Source organism: Megascapheus bottae, chromosome 27, assembly GCF_031878675.1.
Source record: "Megascapheus bottae isolate mThoBot1 chromosome 27, mThoBot2.hap1, whole genome shotgun sequence".
Taxonomy (NCBI): domain Eukaryota; kingdom Metazoa; phylum Chordata; class Mammalia; order Rodentia; family Geomyidae; genus Megascapheus; species Megascapheus bottae.
The window spans coordinates 21,753,246-21,779,574 of record NC_143535.1 but is presented as its reverse complement, the minus strand read 5'-3'; the positions used below and the strand labels follow the sequence as shown (position 1 = coordinate 21,779,574).

At 47.1% G+C, this 26,329-nt stretch overlaps 1 protein-coding gene across 1 annotated transcript; it reads left to right on the top strand.

The window, feature by feature from the left end:
• Positions 1 to 26,034, top strand: Adamts15 (ADAM metallopeptidase with thrombospondin type 1 motif 15). Its single transcript, XM_090319737.1, has 8 exons — positions 1 to 1,045; positions 10,471 to 10,603; positions 11,107 to 11,274; positions 11,511 to 11,794; positions 19,741 to 19,918; positions 20,741 to 20,922; positions 21,031 to 21,206; positions 23,326 to 26,034. The coding sequence occupies exons 1-8, from the start codon at positions 65 to 67 to the stop codon at positions 24,101 to 24,103; spliced, it is 2,880 nt and encodes a 959-aa protein (XP_090175863.1). The 5' UTR covers positions 1 to 64; the 3' UTR covers positions 24,104 to 26,034.
• Positions 26,035 to 26,329: the final 295 nt, after the last annotated feature.

Sequence of the window (26,329 nt, the reverse complement as noted above, 5' to 3'; positions counted from 1 at the left end):
TGAGGCTGCCGGGAAGCCAGGCCAAGCCCCTTCCCAGAGTGCGGCGGTGCGCGGCCCCGGCGCCATGCTTCTGCTGGGCGTCTTGGCGCTGGCTCTCCTCGGGCGACCTGCTGCTGTTACCGCCGCCGCCGCTGCTGGCAGCTCGGACCCAGACTGGGAGGTGGTGGTTCCCATCCGACTGGACCCGGACCTCAACGGCCGCCACTACTACCGCAGGGGTCCCGAGGACTCCGGAGAGGAGGGACTGATTTTTCAGATCACCGCGTTTCAGGAGGACTTTTACCTCCACCTGACGCCCGATGCGCAGTTCCTGGCTCCCGCCTTCGCCACCGAGTTTCTGGGTGCCCCCCTCCAGGGGCTCGGCGGCAGCTCTCGGGATCTGCGACGCTGTTTCTACTCGGGCGACGTGAACGCGGAGCCGGCCTCGTTCGTCGCCGTGAGCCTGTGCGGGGGTCTCCACGGAGCCTTCGGTTATAGGGGCGCAGAGTATGTCATCCGCCCGCTGCCCAACGCCAGCGCGCCGGCGGCGCAGCGCAACCGCCAGGGCTCACACCTCCTCCAGCGCAGGGCTGCGCCAGGCGGCCTTTCCGGAGACCCCACTTCTCGCTGCGGGGTGGCTTCAGGCTGGAACCCCTCTATCCTGCGGGCCCTGGATCCTTACAAGCCGGGGAGGACGGGTTTAGGGGAGAGTCACAGCCGGCGCAGGTCAGGACGCGCCAAGCGCTTTGTGTCTATTCCACGGTACGTGGAGACGTTGGTAGTGGCGGACGAGTCCATGGTCAAGTTCCACGGGGCGGACTTGGAGCATTACCTGCTCACCTTGCTGGCCACGGCAGCTCGACTCTACCGCCATCCCAGCATCCTCAACCCCATCAACATCGTGGTCGTCAAGGTGCTGCTGCTTGGGGACCGTGACTCCGGGCCCAAAGTCACGGGCAACGCGGCCATGACCCTACGCAACTTCTGCGCCTGGCAAAAGAAGCTGAACAAAGTGAGCGACAAGCACCCAGAGTACTGGGACACCGCCATCCTCTTCACCAGGCAGGTGAGTGGATCTGTTTAGCCCCAGTTCTCTGAAGAATCACCTCCCCTAGCTAGCCAAAGTCCCTTTGGGTTTTTTTGGGGGGGTCTCCTCACTTCCACTTTGGAACTTTGAGTTCTAGCCCTCTGCGGGGGCTCGGCAGAGCTCCGGTTCACGTGCATCTGGGTGGTGGGAGGAGAGCTGGTTTCTTCCGAAGGTGTTGGCCTGATGCAGCCAATCAGTGCCTCCTGGAGCCGGTGCCCAGGGGGCTGGAACCCAGGAAATTGCCGCCCCGGAGCTGCGGTTTGTCTTAATGGCCGATAGGGGGCGCTAAGAGGATGGTGTTGTACAGGGTGGGAACCTCTGTCTTTCTGGTATGGAAAAATCTAAATTTTGTCACCCCGGAGGAGGGTTTGTTTTACAGGCTGTAGAAGTGGAAGGTGATCCAAGGTCAGTGCCCGCTACATTTCTAGCATTCTACATTTCCTCTCTCTGGCTTCGGCCTGAAAAAGAAAAAAAAAAAAAAAACAAACCCCAAAACCTGTATTGGGGTGAAGGGAATCGTTGAAGTATTTTGTAGGTTGCAGCGAAAACTACGCCCTCCTCCTCTTTTCTGTTGGGTCTTGTCCAGAGAGTTCCAGAGGGGCAGTTTGGCAAAAGGCACCTGTTTGGTGCAGGGACTGTTTGACTTGGAGTTTCAAGTAGAGTTTCACTTGGAAGGGAGCTGAGAAAATCTCTTCCGATTTTCCCAGATCCTTGTTAGCAGAGGTGACCTATCCGCCCAGAAGTATGGTGCAGAGCAGAACAGGTAAGGTCACTCATATTCTGGACTCCCTGAAGTTCCAATGACCCCACTAGGGTGCAGGACTCCACAGTCCGGCTCACAGTGGAAACAGTGTGAGATTAGTAAAGAACTTTGGAGGACTCCAGCTGCAGGATTGGAAAGGTACCCGGTGTGGAGATTAGAGAGCCGGATCCAGACCAGGAAAAGTACCTTTGCCCTTTGCAGGTCTTTACCTGATAGTCATCTTCAAAGAAGCTATGAATCGGTGAACGTTTAGACTCATAGGTGTTGACATAGTTGGAAACTGTAAAGTTTTGAGATTCTTGAAATTTCTCAGATACAGAAGACTGGGAGGAAAAGGGACCCATTCTGTCTGAGTTTGGGGGCTGCGACTTGGATCCGTGTCATGTCCTGGTTTTGTCATAATCAATACTACAGTAATCTGGCGATGGCACAGAATCTTGGGTTACTTCTGGGGCTCTCAATCTCCTCTGTTTCCAAATGGCCACTTGAAGCTGGTCTGGCGTCGCGGGCTGGAGCTGGAGTCTTCCACAATAACCCATTTGGCACACCCTCGTCCTTTTCTGGGGCTGGAACTTCCTTCTTTCCCAGCCTCTTCTCCTCCCACCACCTGGTTTCTCTAGGGAGGTCTTTGGCCTGAGTCTTGCTTCCTCGTTTTCATTCTTCCAACTGAGGTTTGTGGAGCGGCTGCTGCCCAGTTCCTACAAGCTCTGCCTGAGTCATGGGGAAACTGAAGAGAGATGGCTTCAACTTCGGCATGCACACAGCCCTGCAGTCCCACCGCTGGGGATAGGGGAGAGAGGGGGAGGAAAGCAAAGGCCAAGAACAGGATATCTTAATGGGCAAAGCAGCTGTTGTTCTATTTGCTACCCGGGATGCCCGGGTGGAAGTCACTCCCAGGCTCTAAAATAACAGGCCTGTCTCTGCTGTTTAGTGCTCAAGGATGACTTTTGGGACCAGCCCTAGGAAGTGGAGTCTTGCTGGGGAATCTGGGCCCTGCCACCACAAGGATCCTGCCCTTTGAAGAAGAAGCAATCAAACAGCATGACAGCTTCTGTCTGTCAGTGTTGTGCTAGCTTCCCAGGGAGCTATGTTCTCTGTGTATAATGGCTACAAGATGCATGACCACTTGGGTCAGAAGGAGTTGATATGCAAGATGTGCCTTTTAGAAGCTGCATGCCCTTTAGGCAAAGCCAGAGGGCAGGAGGCTGTGTTGGCAGGTCTGTCATCAAGGTATGTGTGTTATGCTGTGGGTAAACATCCCCCTCACACCTCCTTGCCAGCACAGATTTTGGGGCCTGTTGAATTCTTGGAGTCTTAGCAAACCTCTCATTCCTGAGCTCCCTGGGGGAAGGTACAGTACTGGATGAGGACAAGAGCAAACAGCTGCTCTTTCTAGTCCAAGGCAGATGTGGTCTCCAAGAACTTTGACTATCCAGAGGAGAGAATACATTGATCATACGGCAAGTGTTTTGACAATTGGAAGAGTTTCTGTAAAGATTCAGAAGGAGTTCATGAACCAAGAGTACACAACTGAGTTTGCAAAATCAGTCAGCCTCCAGGCTCCTAACAGCAGGATGAGAGAGATCAGGCTGGGACTGGAACAAGGATCTGGACACAATCAGAGATAGTCTTTGCCATTTACTTCTATAGAAAATGTTCCTCGGACTTCTTGTACCCAGCAGTAGATACTAGGTATTGCCCTCTCCTTTGGCTTTCATCCATTTATTTACACATTCTTTCAATGCTTATGAGCATCTATTATTTCAAGGTACTCTTGGGGCATATTAGTAAGATGTGGCCCTAGGAATTTACTGTGTGGTAAGCAGCAGCTAATCACAAGACAGGGTGCAAAGTGCCAGGACAGAGGGGTCTCCTGGAGGCCAGAGGATGCTTTCTGAGAGTTCCAGCTGCAGAGAGGCTACTTCTGCCTGGGGAGATGGCAAAGGAGACTTGTTTTCCATGTGGTAGGTAATCTTGACTCTTTTCACCATTGGTACCACTATGATATTGCTTCTCTTGCATGAAGACTTGTAAGTTATTTTTTCTCTACCTGCTAATTCTTTCATTTCATTTCTTTCTTTCTTTCTTTCTTTCTTTCTTTCCTTCTTTCTTTCTTTCTTTCTTTCTTTCTTTCTTTCTTTCTTTCTTTCTTTCTTTCTTTCTTTCTCCTCTTTCAGCTCTACCCCTTCTCATGTTTTTGTCCTCATTTCCCTCCCTCCACCCCCTCCCAATCATCTTGTTTTTCACCCTTCCCTTCCCTATTTCAAATAAACAAATAAACGTATATACAATATACCAGGTAACAAAGTCAGATACAGTAATAAATGAGATGAATCATAACTAATTCTTTCATGTTCTCTCTCTCTCTCTCTCTCTCTCTCTCTCTCTCTCTCTCTCTCTCTCTCTCTCTCCATTTCCCCTTTTCTTCTGGCCCTGTTCTTTCTTCTCTTGGGATTATCCATATAGGCAGGGCTTCTTTCTCCGCCCCCCCCCCCCGGCTTTCTGTCTTATTTTCTTCATTGATACTCTAACCTTTCCGCTCTCACAAACTTACTGTTGATAACTGTGGAGGACTGTGGTTTGTGGGGATATTCTGTACTATGCATGGCAGAATGGTGTGTAGAACCTCATGTGACAAAGATGTCATAGGTTTCTGTATAGAAATGAAGCACTTGAAATGGGGCCATGGATTTAGTGTTAATAACCACACATAATCTAGGTGCCAGTGGGCTCATGCCTGTAATCCTCACTATTCCTCCCTTCCTTTTCTCTGTTTTTAATTAAAAAGATAAATCACTGATTTAGTTAAGAAGGCCAGTGAGACACTGAGTGTGGAGGCTTATGCTTGCAATTCTGCCATACATGGGGGACAGAGATAGGAGGACTGAAGTTCCATGCCAGCTTAGGCAAAAAGTTACTAAGGTTTTATTTCAAAGAATACGTTGAGTGTAGCGTTGTATACCCATAACTGCAGCCACACGGGAGGTAGAGGTAGGAGGACTGAAGTCTGAGGCTAGCTCTGGCAATGAGTGCAAAATCCTTTCTGAATAAGAACAGAAGCAAAAATGACTGGAGGCATGGCTTGAATTGATCACTTGCCTAGCAAGCATGAGTTCAAACCTAAGTACTGTGAATAATAATAATACTAATAAATGAAAAAATGTAGCCAGTGAGATTTTCCATTTCGTTCCTCTGAATTTCTCTCTGGTTATTTCTCTCTCTTGCTCTTTCCATCCCTTCACACTTCACCCACCTCATTTTGATACCTTGACTTGATCACATGACACAAGGGAAAGAGTCAGTTGAGTCCTAGCACTTAAACTTTCAACCCTAGGACCATAAATGAGTTAGCGCCCTGCATTTCATTTTCCTTATTTATCATCCTTACACTGAGGTTTACAATGACAAGGTGACCTCTAACTGTTGGGCTTATTTCAAGGACAAGTTACTAAATCACCAAGAAGAGGCAGTTGAAACCAGCAGCTAATAGTCTATTCCCATTACCTTAGAAATTGTATATAAATATATTTTGTTTTCAAATGATTACTTACTGAATAGTTAACCATTCTTGCCAGAGTGTAAATTTGGGATTTCTCTGGCTTAAAGCATTCGGTCCCTTGCAGAGAATGCTGCTGCTATCTTTTGTCTTTTCATATCATTTGGCTGATAAACATTCCTGTTGTGTAAAAGAACTACCGGTGCCAGCATTTGCTTCATATTTGCCTGTAAGCTCCTTTAGGGTAGGGATCCCTTTATGTTTTTGTAGCCCCTGCACAGCCTTATGGACCTTGTGGCTCAGCAAGTATGCATGGAAGCATGGGAAAGCCTGGGGCTCAGATAGTTAGTTGCCTCCCTGTGGAGATCATTAATCCAACTTCTAGGCTGTCAGGCTGCAGGGTTGGGAGAGGGAGCCATCAGTTCTTCCGGCATTGCTTCTTGGCGCTCTGCCATCAGGCTTTGTCTGGGAGAAAGGTGGGGCCCAGAGAGGTGCATGATAATCTACTCTGGAGTCAGCAGACAGGGTGCGTGATAGGGCCGGGGGGGGGGGGTCAGTGTGTCAAGGCAGGTGTGGAGAGGAGCCAAGAGCCTGCTCAACTAGCCAGGCAGCAGGAACCACTCTCAGCACTGAATCCCAATGGGCATTTTCCCTTCATATTTTTCACTCAAGGCTAGCACTCTACCACTTGAACCATACTTCTGCTTCCAGCTTTTTAGTGGTTGATTGGAGATAAGAGTCTCAGGGACTTTCCTGCTTGGTCTGTGATCCTCAGAGCTCAGTTTCCTGAGTTGGTAGGGATATAAGCGAGAATCACCAGTGCTCAGCTGGCTTTCCCTCTTGAGAATCCTTAGCCTCCTTACTTTTAAGGTGAGTGTGTACCATAAGCAGAAGAGAGCTTGGTTAGAGTTCCTAGACTGTACTACCCTAGGTCTCAATCCTGATTCTGCTTCTTCTGTCTAATTCAGGGCTTACTATGTGATCCTGGAGAGGCTATTTCCGGTCTCTAAGTCTATTCTGTAAAATGGGGCCTACTAATGGCATCTATCCTAAAGCTGTGGTGAGGATTATATGGACTAATCCAAGTAAAACTCTTGTGTCAGTGTCTGGCACACAGTAGTCACTTAACAAATGCTAGCCATCATCATTACACTTGGTAGCTCCTCCTCTCTCTTCTTTTTGCCAGTCCTGGGCCTTGAACTCAGGGACTGAGTACTGTCCTTGGGCTTTCTCAAGCTCTACCACTTGAGCCACAGCACCACTTCTGGGTTTTTTTTCCTATGTATGTGGTACCAAGGAATTGAACCCGGGTCTAGGCAAACACTCTACCACTAGGCCAAACTCCCGGCCGGCATACTCTCTTATAGCACCCACTTCTTAGAAGGTTTAATCTGTCTGAAAGCTTTGGCTTTTCTTCTTCCTCATTGAGGGAATTCTTGCTGTTTTGCTTACTTCAGTCTCTTGCATTTTGTACATCTGGAGACTTTATGTGCCAGTGAAGTTGAATCTGCTAATAGAAGCAACTAACCTTCTGGGATATACTGCCTCTTTCCTTGTCACCATGCAGCCTTAGTATGCTGCCCAGGCACTCGCTTGCTGGATTTCATTTTACTTTTTGGCAAAGCAAAACCCATCCCATTCTCAAGGATTGCAAACACATGGATCGGTATGTTTTGTCCTTGGCCAGGAACACGTAGTGGAACATGGCAGAGATTCAGATGGAAAACTGTTAATACTTAAATGGAGGGTGCTTTACATCAGTACATACGGTATCCTAATAGCGTGCAGTCAGATGGTGTAGATCAGGATCCCTTTCTTCACTTTAAGCTGGGCTATCATGCGAATTCTTGCCCTGGTCCTGCCTCTTCTGAGAAACAGGATGGGGATTAGAACTGTAAGTGCTAGCAGGATGCAAGAGGGGCCACAGTTTTACTGTGAACCTCAAGTTTCCTCATCTGCAAAATGAAGAGGATGGTTCTGAAGTTCTGTAGTGGCTCTGGACCCTGTGATATAACTCTGAAGATGGCTCTGTGCCTTGGATTTCAGGAATTTGGTTACATAAACATTCTTTTCTGCCATATAAAAAGTGAATGTGTTCAGTTCTTATGGGTCCCTTGCCCTCTGTGCTGCTGGAAAACAGAGAATATCCCAGCACATGCCTAGGCATGTAAAGAGCTACAGAGTGGGTATCTGGGGGGGAGTCCTGGCAGTCAAATTGCAAACACATGGATTTGTGAGAAACAGTAGTCAGACCATGGTAAAGGTTTGCTGTATGTAATCTATTGCCAATCACAGGGCTTGAACTCAGGGCTTGGGTGCTGTCCCTGAGCTCTTTCACTCAAGGCTAGTGCTTTGTCACTTTGAGCCACAGCTCTACTTCCTGTTCTCTCCTGGTTAACTGGACATAAGAGTCTAAGGGATTTTTCTACTTGAGTTGGCTTTAAACCTGGATCCGCAGATCTCAGCCTCCTGGATAGCTAGGATTAAGATGTGAACCACCAGTACCTGGCCTGTATTTATCTGGCAACTCGAATCCTAAATTGCTTTACAAAAGGGAGCCATTAGAAAAGAAAAGTCTAGGAAGATTAGGTTCTTAGCCAAGATGATTTTTGGAAAAGCAGCTGTGACCATAAGAGTAATGGCATATTGCCAGAAGTAGTAAGACAGGTAGGGTCTGGGATGGGAAATGCCTATACCTTCCAGGCAGAAAGAACCAGAACAGTGTCTAATTTCTGAAGAGCAGTTAAAAAGGTTAAGACAATTTAAGTGTTTCTGAGTTCATTCCAGAAGGTTGGAGATACTCAGGCACAACCAGGCCACTGAAGAAGCATCTGTGGCTGATGAAAGCACCAAGCAAGGTCCAGTGACTCTTCATTTGTATCCCAGGCTTGGGGAAGAGGGACATACAAACAGGCAGAGCTTCTGACCCCCACAGAGGCATCTTCCCATACTGAAGTCACCTGTCTGTCACAGCAGGGAGTTTTTCTGTGCTGCATCCTTGACCCACAGGAAGTCTGCTGGCTTTTCTTGTTCTTCATGTTTGATCCAGCAAAGCAGGGATTTCTTGATGGAAAGAACAGGTTGCACCTGGCTAGGAGGGGCCTGCAGCTGCATGTCTCTCCAGAGAGAATCTATCCTCCCTGAGGAAGGCTGTCTTAGCTCTCAGGACCTCCCATTGCAGAGACAGCTGCAGAGATGCTGGGAGCAGTGAGTTCTGGGTGTCCTGGAAGCCATGGAATGTGCCTAGCCTACATCAGCCAGCCTTTGCTGGTTGGGATCTAGAGTCTAGGGTCATAGGCCCATATTGCTTACCCTCCTTCTATCACTATGCCCATAGTGTGTCCATTGGCTATGACCCAGTCTCCAGGCCCACACCTGGATGCATGCTCCCCTCCATCCACGAGCTGGTCTTGGTTGCCCCATTCTCTAAACTGCTCACTGGGTGAATAGGATTTCATAGCAGCTGCTTCTTAGGGTTTAGGGCTCTGGGGAAGAAAAACTTTTGAAGAGAGTACATTTTTGAACAGGGAAGAGTTCTGTGAAGGGAAGGGAATGGCTGGAAGTCGATAAAGGGCCCTGTGCCAACCCAAACAGCTGAACAAAGGTGGGGTGAGGTACCTGGTGTCAGTCACTTGCCCTGGCACCCTGGGTTCAGCCTGGTCACCCTCGTGGCTCTCTGGCCAGAACTGTTCACTCATTAGGAAGTGTGACTATCACCTGACTGCTCAGATGGTAAACTTCTGAGTGCTTTGGATTAAATTTTGCTGGTTTTCTGTACTATGCCCAGTCTTCCCCTCTGCCCCTTGTTCCACTAACTGCTGCTGCCTTCTCCCAAGCCCAGGTGCACTTGTGCATCCAGCCGCCACATCCACACAGCCAGAAAGGGAAACAAGATGGAGAATTGTGCTCTGTGTACATTCATGTTAACCTCTTGGTGCCCACAGGGGGAATGACAAAGCTCTCTATCCAAGAGTTTACTGGGCGACTGGCTATGACTGAGTCCCCAGTCAGACAGACCCTGAGTGAACACTTCTGCTCTGTGGCTTGAATCTCTTTGAGCTTTGGCTTCTTTGCCTGGAGAAGCTGACCATTGTTTCAGGGGACTGTTGTGAGGATTAGATGGTGTTCTGTAAGTCATAGGCATGCATGGTGTCAAGGTTTAGCAAATCATGTCTGCGGTTAATTAGGACCATAAGCCTCAGTTTCTACCACTGACAAATATGGCTCATAAAAAATGAAACCATTGTGAGGACAGAATTAGGTGACCCCTGTCACTGTTTCATGTCCTCAGCATTAAAGGTAGAGACAAAATGCAGTGAATGCCAGTGGCGTTGATTCAATGCCTGTTTTCTCAGAGGGGATAGAATATGCATGATTGGCTTGTTTTCAACTCCTGGGTTTCTAAGTACTGTCCTGGAGTGCACATATAAGTTCTAGAAACCCCCCAAGAGCTCTGCGTCACCCCCAACATTCCCTGAAAATCCCATTGAAAGCCCAAGGTCTTGCAGCAAGTTTCCTGCTTAGATAATCATTCATTTTCCTTTCTTTCCCAGCCGCCTTTGAGTCTGTGGTCCTCTTGAACTTCTGAGGCTAATTAAACTATGTAGCTGGTGGGTTGTATCCTATCCACCTCGTTCTGCCTCCTTCTGGCCCAAGAAAGCTAATGCATTGGCCTGGGTGGGCTCTTGGCTCAACTTAATTCATAGTTGTCCAAGAGGCAGCCATTGAACAAAGATGGCTGACTATGGGTGGAGGTCGTGGTTGGCTTCCACCCCCACCTGCCTCAGGAATCCAGGACCAGAATCTCACCCTACTGTGGGAGCTGCTATTTCTTTCCTCTAGAAGTCCATCTCTAGATAAATCAATAGGCTTTGCAGTTTAATTTCCTTCCTCCTAATTTCCTACCACAGGACCTCCCCAGATGGGGTTGGGCTCAGTCCCTCAGAGAGCCACACAGCTTCCTCTCTGAGGCCTCAGTGTGGGTCAGTTCCATGACAACTCCAGGACCTTAAGAAAGGAAGGCTGGGACCGAATGAGATGGAGTGGGTTAAGTTGGAATCCCCCACGGAATGCTCTTTGTTCCCTTCAGGTCCCTTCTGTCACTATGTGACTTTTGGCTGACTCTGTTTCTTCCCTACTTGGCAGGATCTGTGTGGGGCCACCACTTGTGACACCTTGGGCATGGCTGATGTGGGTACCATGTGCGACCCCAAGAGAAGTTGCTCTGTCATTGAGGATGATGGGCTCCCGTCAGCCTTCACCACTGCCCACGAGCTGGGTAAGCCTGAGGGGGAGTGGAGGGAGGGGTCTCTGGTGTGGTGGTTCTGGGTTTGTGCTGAGTGCTCTGAGGGTAACGGGTGGCGGTGAAGAGACATTTGTCAATGCTGTGCCCCATTCGGAAGCCTCAAAGATCCTTTCTTGCTAGACTCGGCTTGGGCAGTGGTTTTGTGGTATCTTTTTCTTCATTTATCCCAGTCTAGCTGCCCAGTGATCTCTGTGCTTCTGTAGACTACATCACTTGGGTACTATAGGGAAAAATATGTTTAAAGCCAGGAGACACACTTCTGCCCCCACTGAACTCATGGCCTGAGGGAGGGGACACGTGACCCAAGCATGAGGTCTTGGTGACATGTGCAGAGTGATCCATCCATAGATACAAATGAACAGTCTGAAAATGGTTACAGAATTTTCTAGCTTAGCCCACCCGTCCTTCAATCCCTTGTGCCTGTTCTGAGAAGCGCTTTCTGCCTGCCCTCTGAATCCTGGCGTTTGACTCCGCAGGTCATGTGTTCAATATGCCCCATGACAATGTGAAAATATGTGAGGAAGTGTTTGGAAAGCTCCGCGCCAACCACATGATGTCCCCGACACTCATCCAGATCGACCGAGCCAACCCCTGGTCAGCCTGCAGTGCTGCTATCATCACTGATTTCCTAGACAGTGGGCATGGTAAGTAAGCCAGGGTGGCATAGACGAGCAAGGCTGACCTGAAGGGCAATTCACGGCTGCCCCTGGTGGCACTGCCCACCATCTACCTGAGGTATGACAGTGCCAACGAGCTGGGTTGCAATATGGGACCATTCCAGTTGCTCCTTGCTTCATTCTCTCACCACCATTTAGATTCTAAGCCAGTGAGGCCTGACTTTTCCCCACTGGCCCTAATGAGCATTCTTGGTTCTCTGCAGGTGACTGTCTTCTGGACCAGCCCAGCAAGCCCATCTCCCTACCCGAGGACCTGCCAGGCACAAGCTACACCTTGAGCCAGCAATGCGAGCTAGCTTTTGGTGTGGGCTCTAAACCCTGCCCCTACATGCAGTACTGCACAAAGCTGTGGTGCACTGGCAAGGCCAAGGGACAGATGGTATGCCAGACTCGCCACTTCCCCTGGGCAGATGGCACTAGCTGTGGTGAAAACAAGTTCTGTCTTAAGGGGGCCTGTGTGGAGAGACACAACCTCAACAAGTACCGGGTGAGAACATGTGTGTTGTGTGTGGGCCGGAGGGTGGGGAAGGGAGGCTGGGGTGTTGGAGGTAGGCCGTCATTGTCCTGGTTTTCAATGGGAGGTTGCTTGTTACACAGTGGCGGTGGCACACAGCTATGCCATGCCTTCTTTCCTGTCTAGGGTCCTGTCTCTGTTTGATTCTAGGGGTGGAATCACTGATGGTTCATGGAACTTGGCCAGGCCTTAAATGCCAGGGGTGAGGCCTTTGGTAGGACTGAGGCCTCAGCCCTGAGCCCTGGGCATCATTCTAGGTAGAGAGGAGCCCAGAGGCAAACCCTTGAGTGGCTTACTCTCTCATGCTCTCCTTTATTCCTTCAACTAAGCTAAGCATGTTCTATACATGTGGAGCTGGGGAATCACAAAGATGATGAAAACTTAAAAATCAGATGAAGCCCAGCCCAGGGCCAGATTGGTAACTCGACATATCCTCGGCTTAGTCTTAGTTTCTGTTGTGATTGTTGTTGGGTTCTACTTTGTATTTCCTTAAGCTGACACATAGTTGAACAACAGTGTCCTCCATCCCCCAGGATAAATAAGACTAGCAGTCAAACCAGAACATCTGAACACAACTGTAATACAAACTTAGTATTCTTTAAGCCATGTGCTAGGGTAGTGGAGGCTTCTGTATCTTTCCAGGCAGGATCAGAAGCCCACATCCGCAATCCTGGAGATGACTGTCTCTTCTCCAGCTTGAGGAGGACTTGGTAGAGGGTTTTATGCACACAGAAACTATTAGTAAAAAAAAAGCAATCACCAGGTATCTGAGCAGTGGCTTTGAGATGAATGTGGTATAGAATTACTTGAAATTTTAATGTATTTCTGTGACTCAGGGATATATATACTATATAAATATATAATATATAAACTATCTATATATAAAAAACTAAGCCATCAATTATGTATTGGGAAATAACTTATTATGTACAGTGAACTAGGGAAGATACAACTGTGGACATAGAAATGTCACTAAAAGAAATCAAGACACAGATAGTCATGTGATATGTGTTAGGATAGAGGTGTAAAAATGAATTATGAGAGGGCAGGGACAGTAAATTAATGATGATCAAAGGCAACTAAATGACCTTTGAGGAGGAGATGGGATTTGAAGAGTTTTGAGGGATGAATAGGATCTCAGTAGGTGGGGATAGAACAAGGTTGGGAGATGGGTAAATTAGAGTGTGTGTGTGTGGGGGTGTGGTGTGTGTGGCAGAAGGATACACTGTATGTCTTTGGGGAAGTAGTCTGGGGCCAGATCACAGCACATTCCATGACTAGGCCAGAGGGTTCAGACTAGAAGACTCTAAGAATAGGCAAGGGAGCTTCTTCTCTTAGGAAAAAAAGACAGATGATTAAAAGACTTGTAAAGAGGATGCTGGGTATAGGAAATGGGTTCTGGCAGCCCAATCTTTCCATATACTTTCTAGAATTATCATCATGAACATCTACCTATACCCTCCTTTTCTGAACTGAACCCTGTCCTTTTGGGGGTGGTAAGGAGGGACAGCCAAGGTTAAAAGCTCCCAATGATCCCTAATTAAGAATCTATCTGGACTACCACATCCCATTCTCTCCTCTCCAGCTTTTGGATTCCAACCATGCTTCAGTCCCATCTAGGCTTACAGTCTGTCATTACAGCCATCTTTTCCTTCTCATGTTCTTGCCTTCTCCCTACTGAGCTGAGGGTCTACCTGGAAACTCAAGTAGGGCCATATGCTAATAAGTGGTTATAGCTTCATTTTAAAAATTCATATATTCTCTCCACCTCCTGCACTTAACTTATACCTTCACCTCTGCTATAATTCCACTTTTTGTGACTATTATGAAATACTAGAGTCTAGAAGCTTATCAAGAAAAGAAGATTATTTCGCTCACACTTTTGGAGGCTGACAGTACAAATGGAAGGAAGCAGGTTCTAAGCCAGGGCTCCCTGAACTGTGGCAGATGGCCTCAGGTAGAAATGCTATGCTAGAGGGGGAGCTCATACAGTGACATAGGAGGTCAGAATGTGGGTAGGGCTAGACTCATGATTTTTATAACATCTAACATTCTTGGGACTGGCCAGCATTCCACCCTTAATGATCTAACTGCATCCCACTGGTTGGGCCACTCAAGAATCTTACCATCTAAATATCTCACCTCATTAAGAAGGTCACACTACTTACTACCACCATCCTGGGGACCAAGTTTATAACATGTGAACTCTTGAGAGACAGACCACATAGCCACATAGCCCTCTATCCCAATCAGTAAGAAAATAATGAGAAGAGAACTTTCACCACTTCCCATCAGTGCAGCTGTCACCTGTTCTGCTCAGTGTGGCTGTATCCTCTACCTTTCCCTTTGCCATTGACTACACTGCCTGTGTTCTAACCCTAAGCCATGCTTTGTGTTGCTTCTCATCCCTCCTGTTTTGTCAAGAACACTTACCCAGTCTCCCTTTTCTCCCCTGAACTATCAGTCATTCACCCCCTCCCCACTTTCTTGTGTCAGTACGGGGCTTGAACTCAGCCTCATGCTCTTGCTTGGCTTTTTCTCTCAAATTAGCCCTTTACCACTCGAGCCACACCTCTACTTCTGACCTTTTGCTGGTTTACTGGAGTTACAGTGTCTCCGATTTGTATGCCTGGGTTGGCTTTGAACTCAGATCCTCAGATCTTAGTCTCCTGAGTAGCTCGGATTACAGGCATGTGCTATCCATACCCAGTCCATCTTTTGAGCGGAATCATTCCTACCAGGATACAAACTTCCTGTGATTTCCTCCATCTTAAACAAAAGTTCTTGCCAGGCCAAGTGGCTCATGCCTGTCAGCCTTGCTACTCAGGAGGCTGAGATCTGAGGATCAAGGTTCAAAGCCAGCCTGGGCACAAAAGGACCTGACTCTTATCTCCAGTTAACTTCTAGAAAATGAGAAGTGGGGCTTGGCTCAAGAGTGGTAGCTTTGAGCTGAAGAGCTCAGGGACAGCGTCCAGGCCCAGTTCAAGCTCCATGACCCCCACACACAAAGGAAGTTCTTATACTGTGGCCTGTCCTCTCAAAATCTCAAAGTCTGTTTCTTGACTCCTTTTACAGGAAAGTTCTTTGAATGGGCTGTAAAACATGCTCTCCCTAATCCTTTTCTTCCTGTTTCTCTTTGGAGTCCATTCCCTCCCAACATTCTTCCCAAATAACTTTTATTATGGTCACCAAATAGCCTCCTATTTCTAAAGTCCGGAGTTGATTATCCTTCTCCATGTGGCATACAGCAGTGCTGAGTGAGGTCTGTCTCCCTCTCCCCAGGGCACTCTGTGTCCACCTGGCTTGCTCCCTCATCTCTTCCATGCGTTCTCTTCATCTGCTCATTTTCAGAACTCCCCACTCAGCCCCATCCACAGTCTCCTAGTTTCTAGACTGTGGCTTTACTCATCACTCAGAGGTCGAAGGTTCTCCAACTTATGGCTCCCTCCTGAAGATTTGGATACCAAGTGAGTTTTCCATTCTCACTTGGACACTCAATAAGCACGTTTAACTTGACTACTGCAAAGCTGAGCTCCTGATCACATCCCCAAACATGCTTTGCCAACTTTGCCTTCCTTCTGCCAGAGCCCAGATGCCTCCTCTCACAAGTACTTTCCCTCTCATAGCTCAGTGAGTCCTATGGACTCTCTTCAAAATAGTCCCTACCACTCTATGCTATCTTTTTCTTCCGGGTTATAACATTTGTTCAATTGTTCCCCATCTCATCTCCCTGCTTTTAAAATTGTTTATTTATTGTGCTAGTCTTGGAGCTTGAATTCAGGGTCAGGGAACTGTCCCTTGACATTTTTTGTTTTTATTTTTGGCTCAAGGTTGGGATTCTGCCACTTGAATCAAGCCTCCATTTCCGGTTTTGTGGGTTTATTAGAGATGAGATCTCACAGGCTTTCCTGCCTGGGCTACATCCTCAGAATTCAGCTTCCTTAGTGGCCAGGTCTAGTGGGCTGAGCTCCTGATCCCTGGGCTTCCCTGATTCTGAGCTTCCTTTCTCCAGACTATCCCACATATTGCAGCCAGAGAGATCCTCTGAAAACAGAGGTTAGATTATACCTTGCTTAGAGACCTCTGAACCCAGAGTGAGCCATCTTGGTCTCTCTTTGTACTCTGGCTGTCACATTGACCCAGTGGCACAGGAACCCTCCCCATACACGCCACCTCAGGCACATCAGGTGTTTCCTCTAATTGCAATGCTCTTTCCCTCGCAGCTGCACAGCTCATGCTCATCCTTCCTCCAGGCCATGTGTGCCTGCGGCCGCGTTGACCCCTCAAATATAGAGCAGCCTACCGAGTACCCACATCCCAACCACCTCCAACCCCGTCTGACCTTTCTGTGCACTGGCTTGTTACTATTTGTCTTTTCCTACTAAATGCAATGGATCTGGGGGGGGGTAAAGACTTGCTATACATAGTGTCAGGCCTCTGAAGAACTCAGTAAATACTGGGTAAATGAATAGGATGTTTTAGGGGCACAAGTGAATGTTTTTGTGTGAATGTGGGGAAGAAATGATACTAGGTAAACATTAAACAGCATTGTCTCAAAAGCTGCTACAACAAAAGTAAATATTGAAGAAAAGTTGGAGATAGTAAGACTGGGGCTCATTTTCATTCATTCTTTAGGTGGCCATGGCTGGCTCTGTAGACAGTGATTTCCATGGTATAACAGGAACAAAATCCACACTGCAGGGCTCTGAGGGGTGAGGATATGGGAAGAGCAGATGCAAAGAAGGGGAGAGGTAGGGTGAGCCACTAGTTTGGGAGAAAGCAGAGCTAAGGGACAGTGTTGTTTTTCAATAGCATAAAAGGGACATGTTGACAGAATGAAAGAACTATCTGATAGGAACACACACTGAATAAATATGCTGAATATTTACAATTATTACAGTATTTCCATTGCATGTAAGCAGTTCCTGATTCAGTATGGGTGATATGTGATTGTTTTACTCCCACACTAATACAACTGGGGTATTTGTCCAGCTGACATGTGTTCAGGCGGTGGATGATCATTTTAAAAACACATACTGAAGATTACAAATTTAAAACAAGATTATATTATAATTGTATTAAATTTATATAGATAATGATATTACATTATTAAAATATGATTATTGAATTATAAGTATATTAAATTTATGTAGAGATATATTTCTCTCTTCTTAAACATGTACTACATAAGTTACACTAAAGCCAAATGGGGATTTAGGGATTCCTTTCTTCCTTTCTTCCTCTCTTGCCATCTCTCTTTCTTTTTTCATGCGGGTTCTGAGGCTTGAGCTCAGGGTCTGAGTCCTGTCCCTGAGCCTTTTTAGCTCAAGGCTAATGTTTTACCACTTGAGCCATACCTCTGCTTGTGGCTGATTTTGGTGGTTAATTTTTGGAGGTAAAAGTGACTTGCCTGCCTGGGCTGGCTTTGAAACATGATCTCCAGATTCAGCTTCCCAAGTATCTACTGTTACAAGCATGAGCCACCTGCGCCTAGCTAGTTTTAGGGTTTCTTAATGGTGTCTTATCTGTATGTCCTCTTATCACAAATGTTAGCATTGCTGACAATGAAACTTTCTCACATATACTTTCTGAATGCTTCTCAGTGTGGTGCAAAGTTCAAATTACAGAACATTTACAAATGCAAGTATTCAAATATCTATAGAAAGACTGTTTACTGACAAAGCTGTTGGCTGGTTTGCCAGATGTTTAAACTCTTGTCCATGCACTAACACAGATAGGGGGAAATTTCCAACTCCTCTATAAAGGCTGGATGGGCCTAGGAATTTTTAAATACGTCACTTCATTTAAATCTTACAACTGACCTCAGACCTTGCTCCATTTTTTAAAAGGAATATAAACCTTTTTATTGACCACTGTTCACCATTATTTACAATAAAGTAAACAATATACAGTTGGGTAACATTCTGATTACTACAAAGTTGTTTTTCTGACTTTTGTGGAACCAGTAACCCAATACTGAAAAAAAATTGAGCTTACATGTTAGGAATGAGGGTAAAGGAAAAGCATGCAGATCAACAATTATAAAATTTTGTCCACTCACTTAGGCCAGCAGGTCTTAAATAGTCAAAATCTCTAATCAGTTGATTTTACATTTCCATGAGCAGAGTCTTAGATAGCTCATGATCTATGAGCTTTTAGTATACAGATTCTAATACTCTGTAAAGGAATGCTCATTACACAAAATTTTAATGAAAGGAAATCAAAATTTATCTTAGTTGTCTCTTCTGGGGGAGGGAAGCTGTTGATAGATACTTTTCCTTTCAAGACATTTTGCAAACGTATTGCATTTGCTATCTATGGCAGAGGCAGGAGGACCTAAAGTTGAGGCTAGCCTGGCTACCTGGTAAGTTCAAGGCCAGCCTGAGCTGCCTAGTGACCCTATCTTAAACAACAACAAAATAAAACAAGGGCCAGGGATGTAACACAGTGATACATCATTTACCTACATATGCAAGGCTCTGGATCTGATGCCCAACTCCTCTAAACAAGCAAAATCTCTGAAACAAAAAAGTACCTACGTAAGTATTTTGTTTACACACACACACAAACACACAAAAAAATTCAGGATGGTCCTTCAACATAGCAGTTAAAGACAAGTTGTTCCGATTAAGTAATGGCCAAAAGTAGTTGCCTTATAAAAAAAAACAATCTGTTCCAGAATACAGAGGAAATATACTATGGTATTAAATATTCTTTTCTGATAAAGGAAGCAACTACAGAAAGCCTTCATTATATTTGTTCAAAGTAACCAGTGCTATTGAGGGAAAAAACCAAACAAACTCAACAACTCCCAATACTACTTTCAAAACCAACATATCAAACTTGATTTTCATTAGAATGTAGTTGTTTCACACCATTAATTAAAAAACCAAGACTCAGATTTTATATATATGTATAAATATATATAAAAACAATGTAAACAATTATTGAGCTTCATCTTCTAGACAAGAATGCCAAGTTAGTCTCTTTTCATAAAAAGCAATTATAATCTGAGGATACTTCATATTTGCCTCTTTTGCTACACATCAGTTCAGTACTTTTTCCACAACAAATTCTTCAGGCTCTGCTTCTTCAACTTTTTTTTATTCTTTCCATTGTTTCTTTCTTATTTTTTGCAATGTAGTTTTGTTAGAGGCCATTTTTAATTGTAGACTTGATGAGCTATTACTCAGATGCTCCCGGTCTCGATCGTGCAGCAGCAGCCCTTGCTCCATTTTTTGCAAGCAAAACATGTGTGGCCATCAGGTTAAGCCTACTATTGATTGATTAATTGATTGATTGATTGCCTGTACTGGGACTTGAACTCAGAGCTTTGCTCTCTCATTTGACTTCTCTGTTCAAGGCTGGTGCTTTATCATTTGAGCCATATCTCCATCTGTGGCTTTTTTCATATATTTTTATTGTAATTAATAGAAGGGTTACATGATATTTGTCAGATAGATGGTGCATTAATTCCCATACATTGATACCCCTTCACATGTCTTGGTCCCCATTTCCCTCCCCCCCCCATCCCCACCCTGTGGCTTTTTTTTTTTTGCTGGTTAATTGTAGCGGAAGAAATTCACTAAGTTCTGTGCCTGGGTTGGTTTCAAACTGTGATCTTTAGGTTTCAGCTGCCCGAGTAGTTCGGTAATGTAGTGAAATAATGAAACTGCTCATTTGTCTCACTCTGAAACCAGAAGAGGTCTCCATGTTCTGAATGGCCCCATTTATAACTGGGAGCTGTTGTTTTGCTATAGTAATGGGTTGAAGGGCTGTGTGGGCTCTGTGCACCCAGACTATTTGCTTATGCTTTGTTCATGATGCAAAGTGGAGTTCATTCCAGTGGAGTGGGATGGGGCCTTGGAGGCAGTACGGGTAGCAGCAACTGCAGCAATGTAACTCGTGCTTCCTTACAGGTGGATGGTTCCTGGGCCAAGTGGGAACCGTATGGTTCTTGTTCTCGCACCTGTGGTGGGGGTGTTCAGCTGGCCAGGAGACAGTGCAGCAACCCCACCCCTGCCAATGGGGGCAAATACTGTGAAGGAGTGAGAGTCAAGTACCGGTCTTGCAATCTGGAGCCCTGCCCTAACTCAGGTGAGATGCAGAAGGTGATGAGTGGTCGAGGCTCTGTGAAGGTGAGCCTGGAGGGTGCTGCCTCCCAGGTGCTTTCTCGAGTCATTTGTGGTCAACATGAGATTGCAGTCAAGATTTCCACCCCCAGAGGAGAGGCTGCAAGTGGACAGACATCGTTCTCCCCTGGAATCCATTCCTCTGGACATTTGCATTTGGCAAGAGTGTTTGCTAGGGGTTACAGTAGGAGGTTAAATAGACCCAGTGCATGAGGTACTGAAATTATAGTAGTTAAGTACTCCCTTCTTTCAAGCAGAAATTCAAGATGTAGTGGATTTAAAAAATTTTTTTTTTACTATTTTTTCTATCTAAAACTGAATATTAGAAATTTCTTTTTCTTGATACCAGTACTGCGATTCGAACTCAGGGCCTTGCTGTTGTCCCTTAACTTTATTTGCTCAAGGCTGATGCTCTTCCATTCTAGATTTTTGGTGATTAACTGGAGATAAGAGTCTCATGGACTTTGACACCATGATTCTCAGATCTCAGCCTCCTGTATAGCCAGAATTACAAGCATGAATCACTGGGACCTGACAGCATTTTTTTTTTTTTATTAACCACTAAATCTAAACTGTGAACTTAAGGTTAGATAATCTAGCCAAGCGGCATATTGCTTCTGGGGTACTGAACTTCAATATTTTAGGTACTGAACTGCTTGAGGTGGAGATGAGCTGAATCACTCTGCTGAGGAGGGTGGGTAGAAGGGCTGTTTAGAGTTACAAAGGGGCTCCTTGTGACTTTTGTTGCCTCCATTTAACTTCCTTTGTGTGCTTCCTTCCATCCCAGCCTCTGGCAAGAGCTTCCGGGAGGAACAATGTGAGGCTTTCAATGGCTATAATCACAGCACCAATCGCCTCACCCTGGCTGTGGCATGGGTACCCAAGTATTCAGGTGTGTCACCCCGGGACAAGTGCAAGCTAATCTGTCGAGCCAATGGTACTGGCTATTTCTATGTGCTAGCACCCAAGGTGAGTGGACTGGGCATGGGAGGTCAGAGCTAGGGCTAGGCTTTCAGGGAAGCATCCAGCTGATGCAGACTTCCTTTTCTTCTTCTCTTCCTCCTGGGTCTTCTACAGGTGGTTGATGGTACGCTGTGCAGTCCTGACTCCACCTCAGTGTGTGTCCAAGGCAAATGCATCAAAGCTGGCTGCGATGGAAACTTGGGCTCCAAGAAGAAGTTTGACAAATGTGGGGTTTGTGGTGGAGACAACAAAAGCTGCAAGAGGGTAACAGGACTCTTCACCAAGCCAATGTGAGTTCTGAACCCTGGAGGGTAAAGCCTGGGAGAAAAGAGGAAGATGGGTTAATAGAATTTACCCCATGGACTGGAAGTTTGGGTTAGATTGGGGGTAAATGTCAGGTCCTGGCTATACCCTTGCTGTAGCGGTTCCACAGATGCTTTTAGTCCATTCCTTCTTCTATCTGTGCCTCCATCCCTTCCTTCCTCCATTCCTACATCCATCCATCCATCCATGCATCTACACTGTCTGTCTTTCCGGCTATCTATTTTACAAGGATGAATGCTTCAAGAGGACATCCTTCAATGGGAGATGACATTCAGGCAGATGGTGGGATCTGTCTATTGGTCTAGAATAGGACTGACAAACACGTAAATCTCAGTTCCTCATTTTCTTCCTGACCTTGGGGGAAATGATATAACCCTTATTTGTAAGTGGGTATAATACTAATATACTTCATGTGTGTTCTTATGAAGAGTAAATAATTAAATTAAAAGAATGGCTAATGTAATACCCAGTATCTAATAAATGCTCAGCACAGGATCATAACAAGAGGGCAGTGAGTTACAGCTGCTATCTTCTCTCTGGCTTGAGGGATTAAATTGAGGTGAGAATGGCAGTAAGGGACTGAGGAAGGAACTGAGCCAGTGGCTGGGCCTGAGTAGCTTTCATTTCTTGGAAAATAGTTTCTTGGGTCAGCTGGGGAATTATCTCAGGGCCTCTTCAGTCCCAATTCCAGTGTCTGTGGCTTTCCCACTGGAGCTTCTGAGCCATATTCTGAGAGAAGCAGAGCACTGAAGGTCCGTTGGGAATATTATGTATAGTTGGCATGGAAACCCAATTATTGATGATGGAAAGACCAGGTGACTGTCCTAAACTCTCAATGTCCTTTGTGGACACAAACCACCCTCCTTCCTGGCCCTGGGTCCTTGGGTGGGTGAATCTTGGCCTCTTTGCTGGAATCTTGAATACTCCAAGTGCCATTTTTCACAGAGACCTGTGGCGTGTGATTGTATGAAGAGTTGGAAGTTTATATCTAGATGTAGCTTCGATGAAATGGCAAGTGCCCATTTCAGAGACTGGGAGCAGGAGGGAGCTTTAAAATTGATCTCATTTACCTACCTCAGTGTGCAGATGAGGACACCAGAACTCAGAAAACCTGGGCTGGCTTACTTAAAGGTATTTGAGTCAGATACCAATCTCCGCCTCCAACTCCAAGTCCTCTTCTTTCACTGGGTCAAGCTGCCAGCCTTGAACTTGGGCACTGTAGTATTGTTTCTTCCCCCCGCATCCTCCTCATGGCTGCTATCTATTGAGTCCTCTCTGTGCCAAACACTGAGCTCTGTGATTTATATGCTGTGGCTTCTTTAATCCCTACAGTTGAATGAGGTATGTGTGATTATGAGGCTCGGTTTTATGAGTTTAGGAAACAGAGGCTTAGGGAAGCAGAGACTCCATCCAAGACCAACAGCAAAGCAAGGGGTGTGGATCTGTCACTCCAAGACTTGTGCTATTACCCCATCCCAGAATCCACCAACAGATACACTTAACTGAAGAGGAAAGATTATGAATGCATCTGAAGAACAGGCATTGAGTTTTAGATGATCTAATAATTCATGTAACAGCTTTCAGATTGGTACTTTCATTGTGTATTGGATGATGATTAAGTAACCTGCCTAGTCTGTGTGCGTGTGTGCGTGTGTGTGTGTGTGTGCACATGTGCACACACATGCGCGCGAGCCAGTACTAGGGCTTGAACTCAGGGACTGCGCACTGTCCCTCAGTTTTTTTTTTTTAATTCAAGAATGGCTGGTGCTCTACCAACACTTGAGCCACAGTTCCACTTTTGGCCTTTTAGTGAATAATTTGAGTTAAGAATGTTATGGACTTTACGGCCTAGGGGGACTGATAATCCTCAGATACTCCTCCCATCTCAGCCTGCTGAGTAGCTAGGATTATTTGTGTGAATCACTGGTGTCTGGCAGTGTGGGTTAGTCTTCACACTCTGCAGCTATCTTGGTGACTGGGGCCCCAAGGTTTGCACACAAGGAATCCACCATGATGTTGAAGGGAAAGAGAGGTCTTTTGATCCAGGTATGTGTCTAATGTAGCTGTTCCCGTCTCCTCCTCCAGGCATGGCTACAATTTCGTGGTGTCCATCCCTGCAGGAGCCTCGAGCATAGACATCCGCCAGCGGGGTTACAGGGGACTTATTGGGGATGACAATTACTTGGCCCTGAAGAACAGCCAAGGCAAGTACCTGCTCAATGGGCACTTCGTGGTGTCCGCCGTGGAGCGGGACCTGGTGGTGAAGGGCAGCCTGCTTCGGTACAGTGGCACGGGCACAGCAGTGGAGAGCCTGCAGGCTTCACGGCCCATCCTGGAGCCGCTGACGGTGGAGGTCCTCTCCGTAGGCAAGATGACACCACCCCGGGTCCGCTACTCCTTCTATCTGCCCAAAGAGCCGCGGGAAGACAAGTCCTCCCATCCCAAGGACCCTCGGGGACCCTCTGTTCTGCACAACAGCGTCCTCAGCCTCTCTAATCAAGTGGAGCAGTCGGATGAGCGGGCCCACGCCCGCTGGGTAGCAGGCAGCTGGGGGCCTTGCTCAGCAAGCTGTGGCAATGGCTTGCAGAAGCGATCAGTGGACTGTCGGGGTTCCCCACCAGGACAGCTTGGGGCCTCTGCCTGTGATACAGCCCATCGGCCAGTGGAGACACGAGCCTGCGGGGAGCCCTGCCCAATCTGGGAGCTTGGGACCTGGTCACCCTGCTCCAAGAGCTGCGGTCGTGGATTTAAGAGGCGTCCCCTCAAGTGTGTGAGCCATGGAGGGCGGTTGCTGGCCAGGGACCAGTGCAATCTACGCCGCAAGCCTCAGGAACTGGACTTCTGCATCTTGAGGCCCTGCTGAGTGGGACTGTCCCTTTCTTCCCCTCATTTTCTGGCCGGCTGATGTGCTGGTGTTCTGGCCAGCTGGAGCAGAAGACTGTAGGCAAGGCCTGTGTCATGATGCGACTCACCTGCAGGACAAGAGCCATGGGTTGGGGAGAGAGCTTTCCTTCTCCCTGGACTAGGCAGGGGGAAGAGATCATTCTACCTCATGCCCTGCTCCTTTGGGGGACCCAGTTGCAGGGAGAGGCTACAAGGTGCGGGGCTGGGCAGAAGGTGCTGAGGGAGGCCCAGTTTCCCAGAGACCTGGAGGTTGAACATCCCCCACCCACTTCTCAGTCAGAACTTCAGGGACCTCAACTCCTAAGGGATACCACAGGCTGCTGGAAGAGCCATGGCCCAGTAGCTCACCACTCTGAGGAGGCTCCAGGGATCTGGCTGTGACATGTCTCTGGACAAGGCAGGGATTTTGTGGTGCTCTCAGTCCCCCTTCTTTTTCTGACACATATGGACTGAATCATAAAATCCACCCTGGGAGTAGGCAGTAGCCAAGGGGACAGTGAGAGTGGGTGTGACTAGGCTTGGGTCCCTCCACTTAGGAAGAGGTAGGAGTGGACCAGGAGTCCTGAGGCTCCTCATCTTCTGATAACCTGCCCTGAAAGAATAGCCTCTCCTCTTCTGCCCTGAAGACCAGTGTGGCAGATTAACAGAGGGCCACTAACGAAGTGTCCTCTGGGGTTTTGCAGGCAGCTGATCAAAACCTACAGAGTCCATTTTCATTAAGAGGGAGCTGGTCAGCGCAAACAGATGCCGTCACTTAGAAGATGCAGGGGATGGGAGAAGAGGTTCTGTTGACATTGCATTTGGGGTGGGAGCTGAGCTCTTGGGGTTGGATTTGGGAATACACCCAGAGGAATACATCCTCCTGAGGATTTCAGACTGATGCTGAAGACACTGCATTGCTCTAGAGAACCTCCAATGTGGCCATAGTCCTGGAATATGCAGGCCTGGGGGGCAAGGGGTGCTGAATATCCATGTGCCTATAATTTAGTCTTCACCCTAGCAGCTCCTGCTGCCAGTCTGCCATGGGCACATCATATTGCATCTCCAGGCCTTTGCTGGTCCAGTTAATAAATGTGCTTCACTCTTTGCTACCTCAGATTATGCTCTCTGGAAAACCCACCCTGTCTCTCTCCAGGGTCAGAAATGATCTGGTGCTTCTACCACACCCAGCCATAAAGAAGAGCACAGGGCACATGTTCTCCACAGCCAGGCCCCCTTTTGTGGCTCCAGATAGGAAGACAAGGGTTTTTCTCTTCGGGTTTCTTTGGCTGCAGATTTCAAGAGCACCTAAAATCAGGGACCTGATTGCACCCACCACTAGTGCACTGCCAGAAACATACCTGTCTTGTAGGTATTTATTGGCAAGGGAATAGAAGCCCAGGCATTTCTTATAGTGCCATGTGAGGTTGGGGTTAGGGATCCTTTGGCCAGGCAGTGTATTTCTTATAAGGGGCAGATGCCCAGGGAATATTCTATTTCAAAGTCTGGGTGATGAGTTCAGGACCCATTAAGATAAGATATGCATGTTTTCCTGAAAAGGGGGTCCAGTCTTTCTGTTTGGTTTTCCCTAATTGTCAAGATCCACAAACTGGCCAGTCAAACCCTTGGAATGGTGTTCCAATCCTGCTCTCATCCCAGGCGGATGGGCTTGGACCAGATTCCTACATGGGGTAGAGGTCATGAGGCTCTCGGAGACAGGGTTGCAGTCGCCCTGGAAGGATAGAGGGAGGAGGAACCCAATCTGCTTCTTGTACCTGTGAGCATGGAGAAGCTCCAGAGACAAAAGAGCCCCAGGCCTGGGGGCCTTGCCAGACAATGACAGTGACACTCCAGTGCTTGGAGCCTTCTCTACTAGTTGACGAGAGGATGGTGCAGGGGCTGTGTGGAAGGGCATGGAAAGGGGTGGGTGGGATGGGAGGCAGTGGGAGGGATCACTGAGGTGACTGGTTCTGAGCAGAACAGTGTTCACCATCAGTTGCTTTATAGATCTTATCGAGGAGGGATAACCACTCTTGCTCCTGACATGGGCCATGTTTCCATGGTCTATTCTGTCACAATGTTTTTTAAAAAAAATTTTTTTTAAAGCAGTATGATGAAAACAACTTGGCAAGTTTATCTTGTCTTTGAATATTTTCCTCAGTCCACAGGATTGACTGAGCAGAGATGAGATTCAAAGCACAGGATT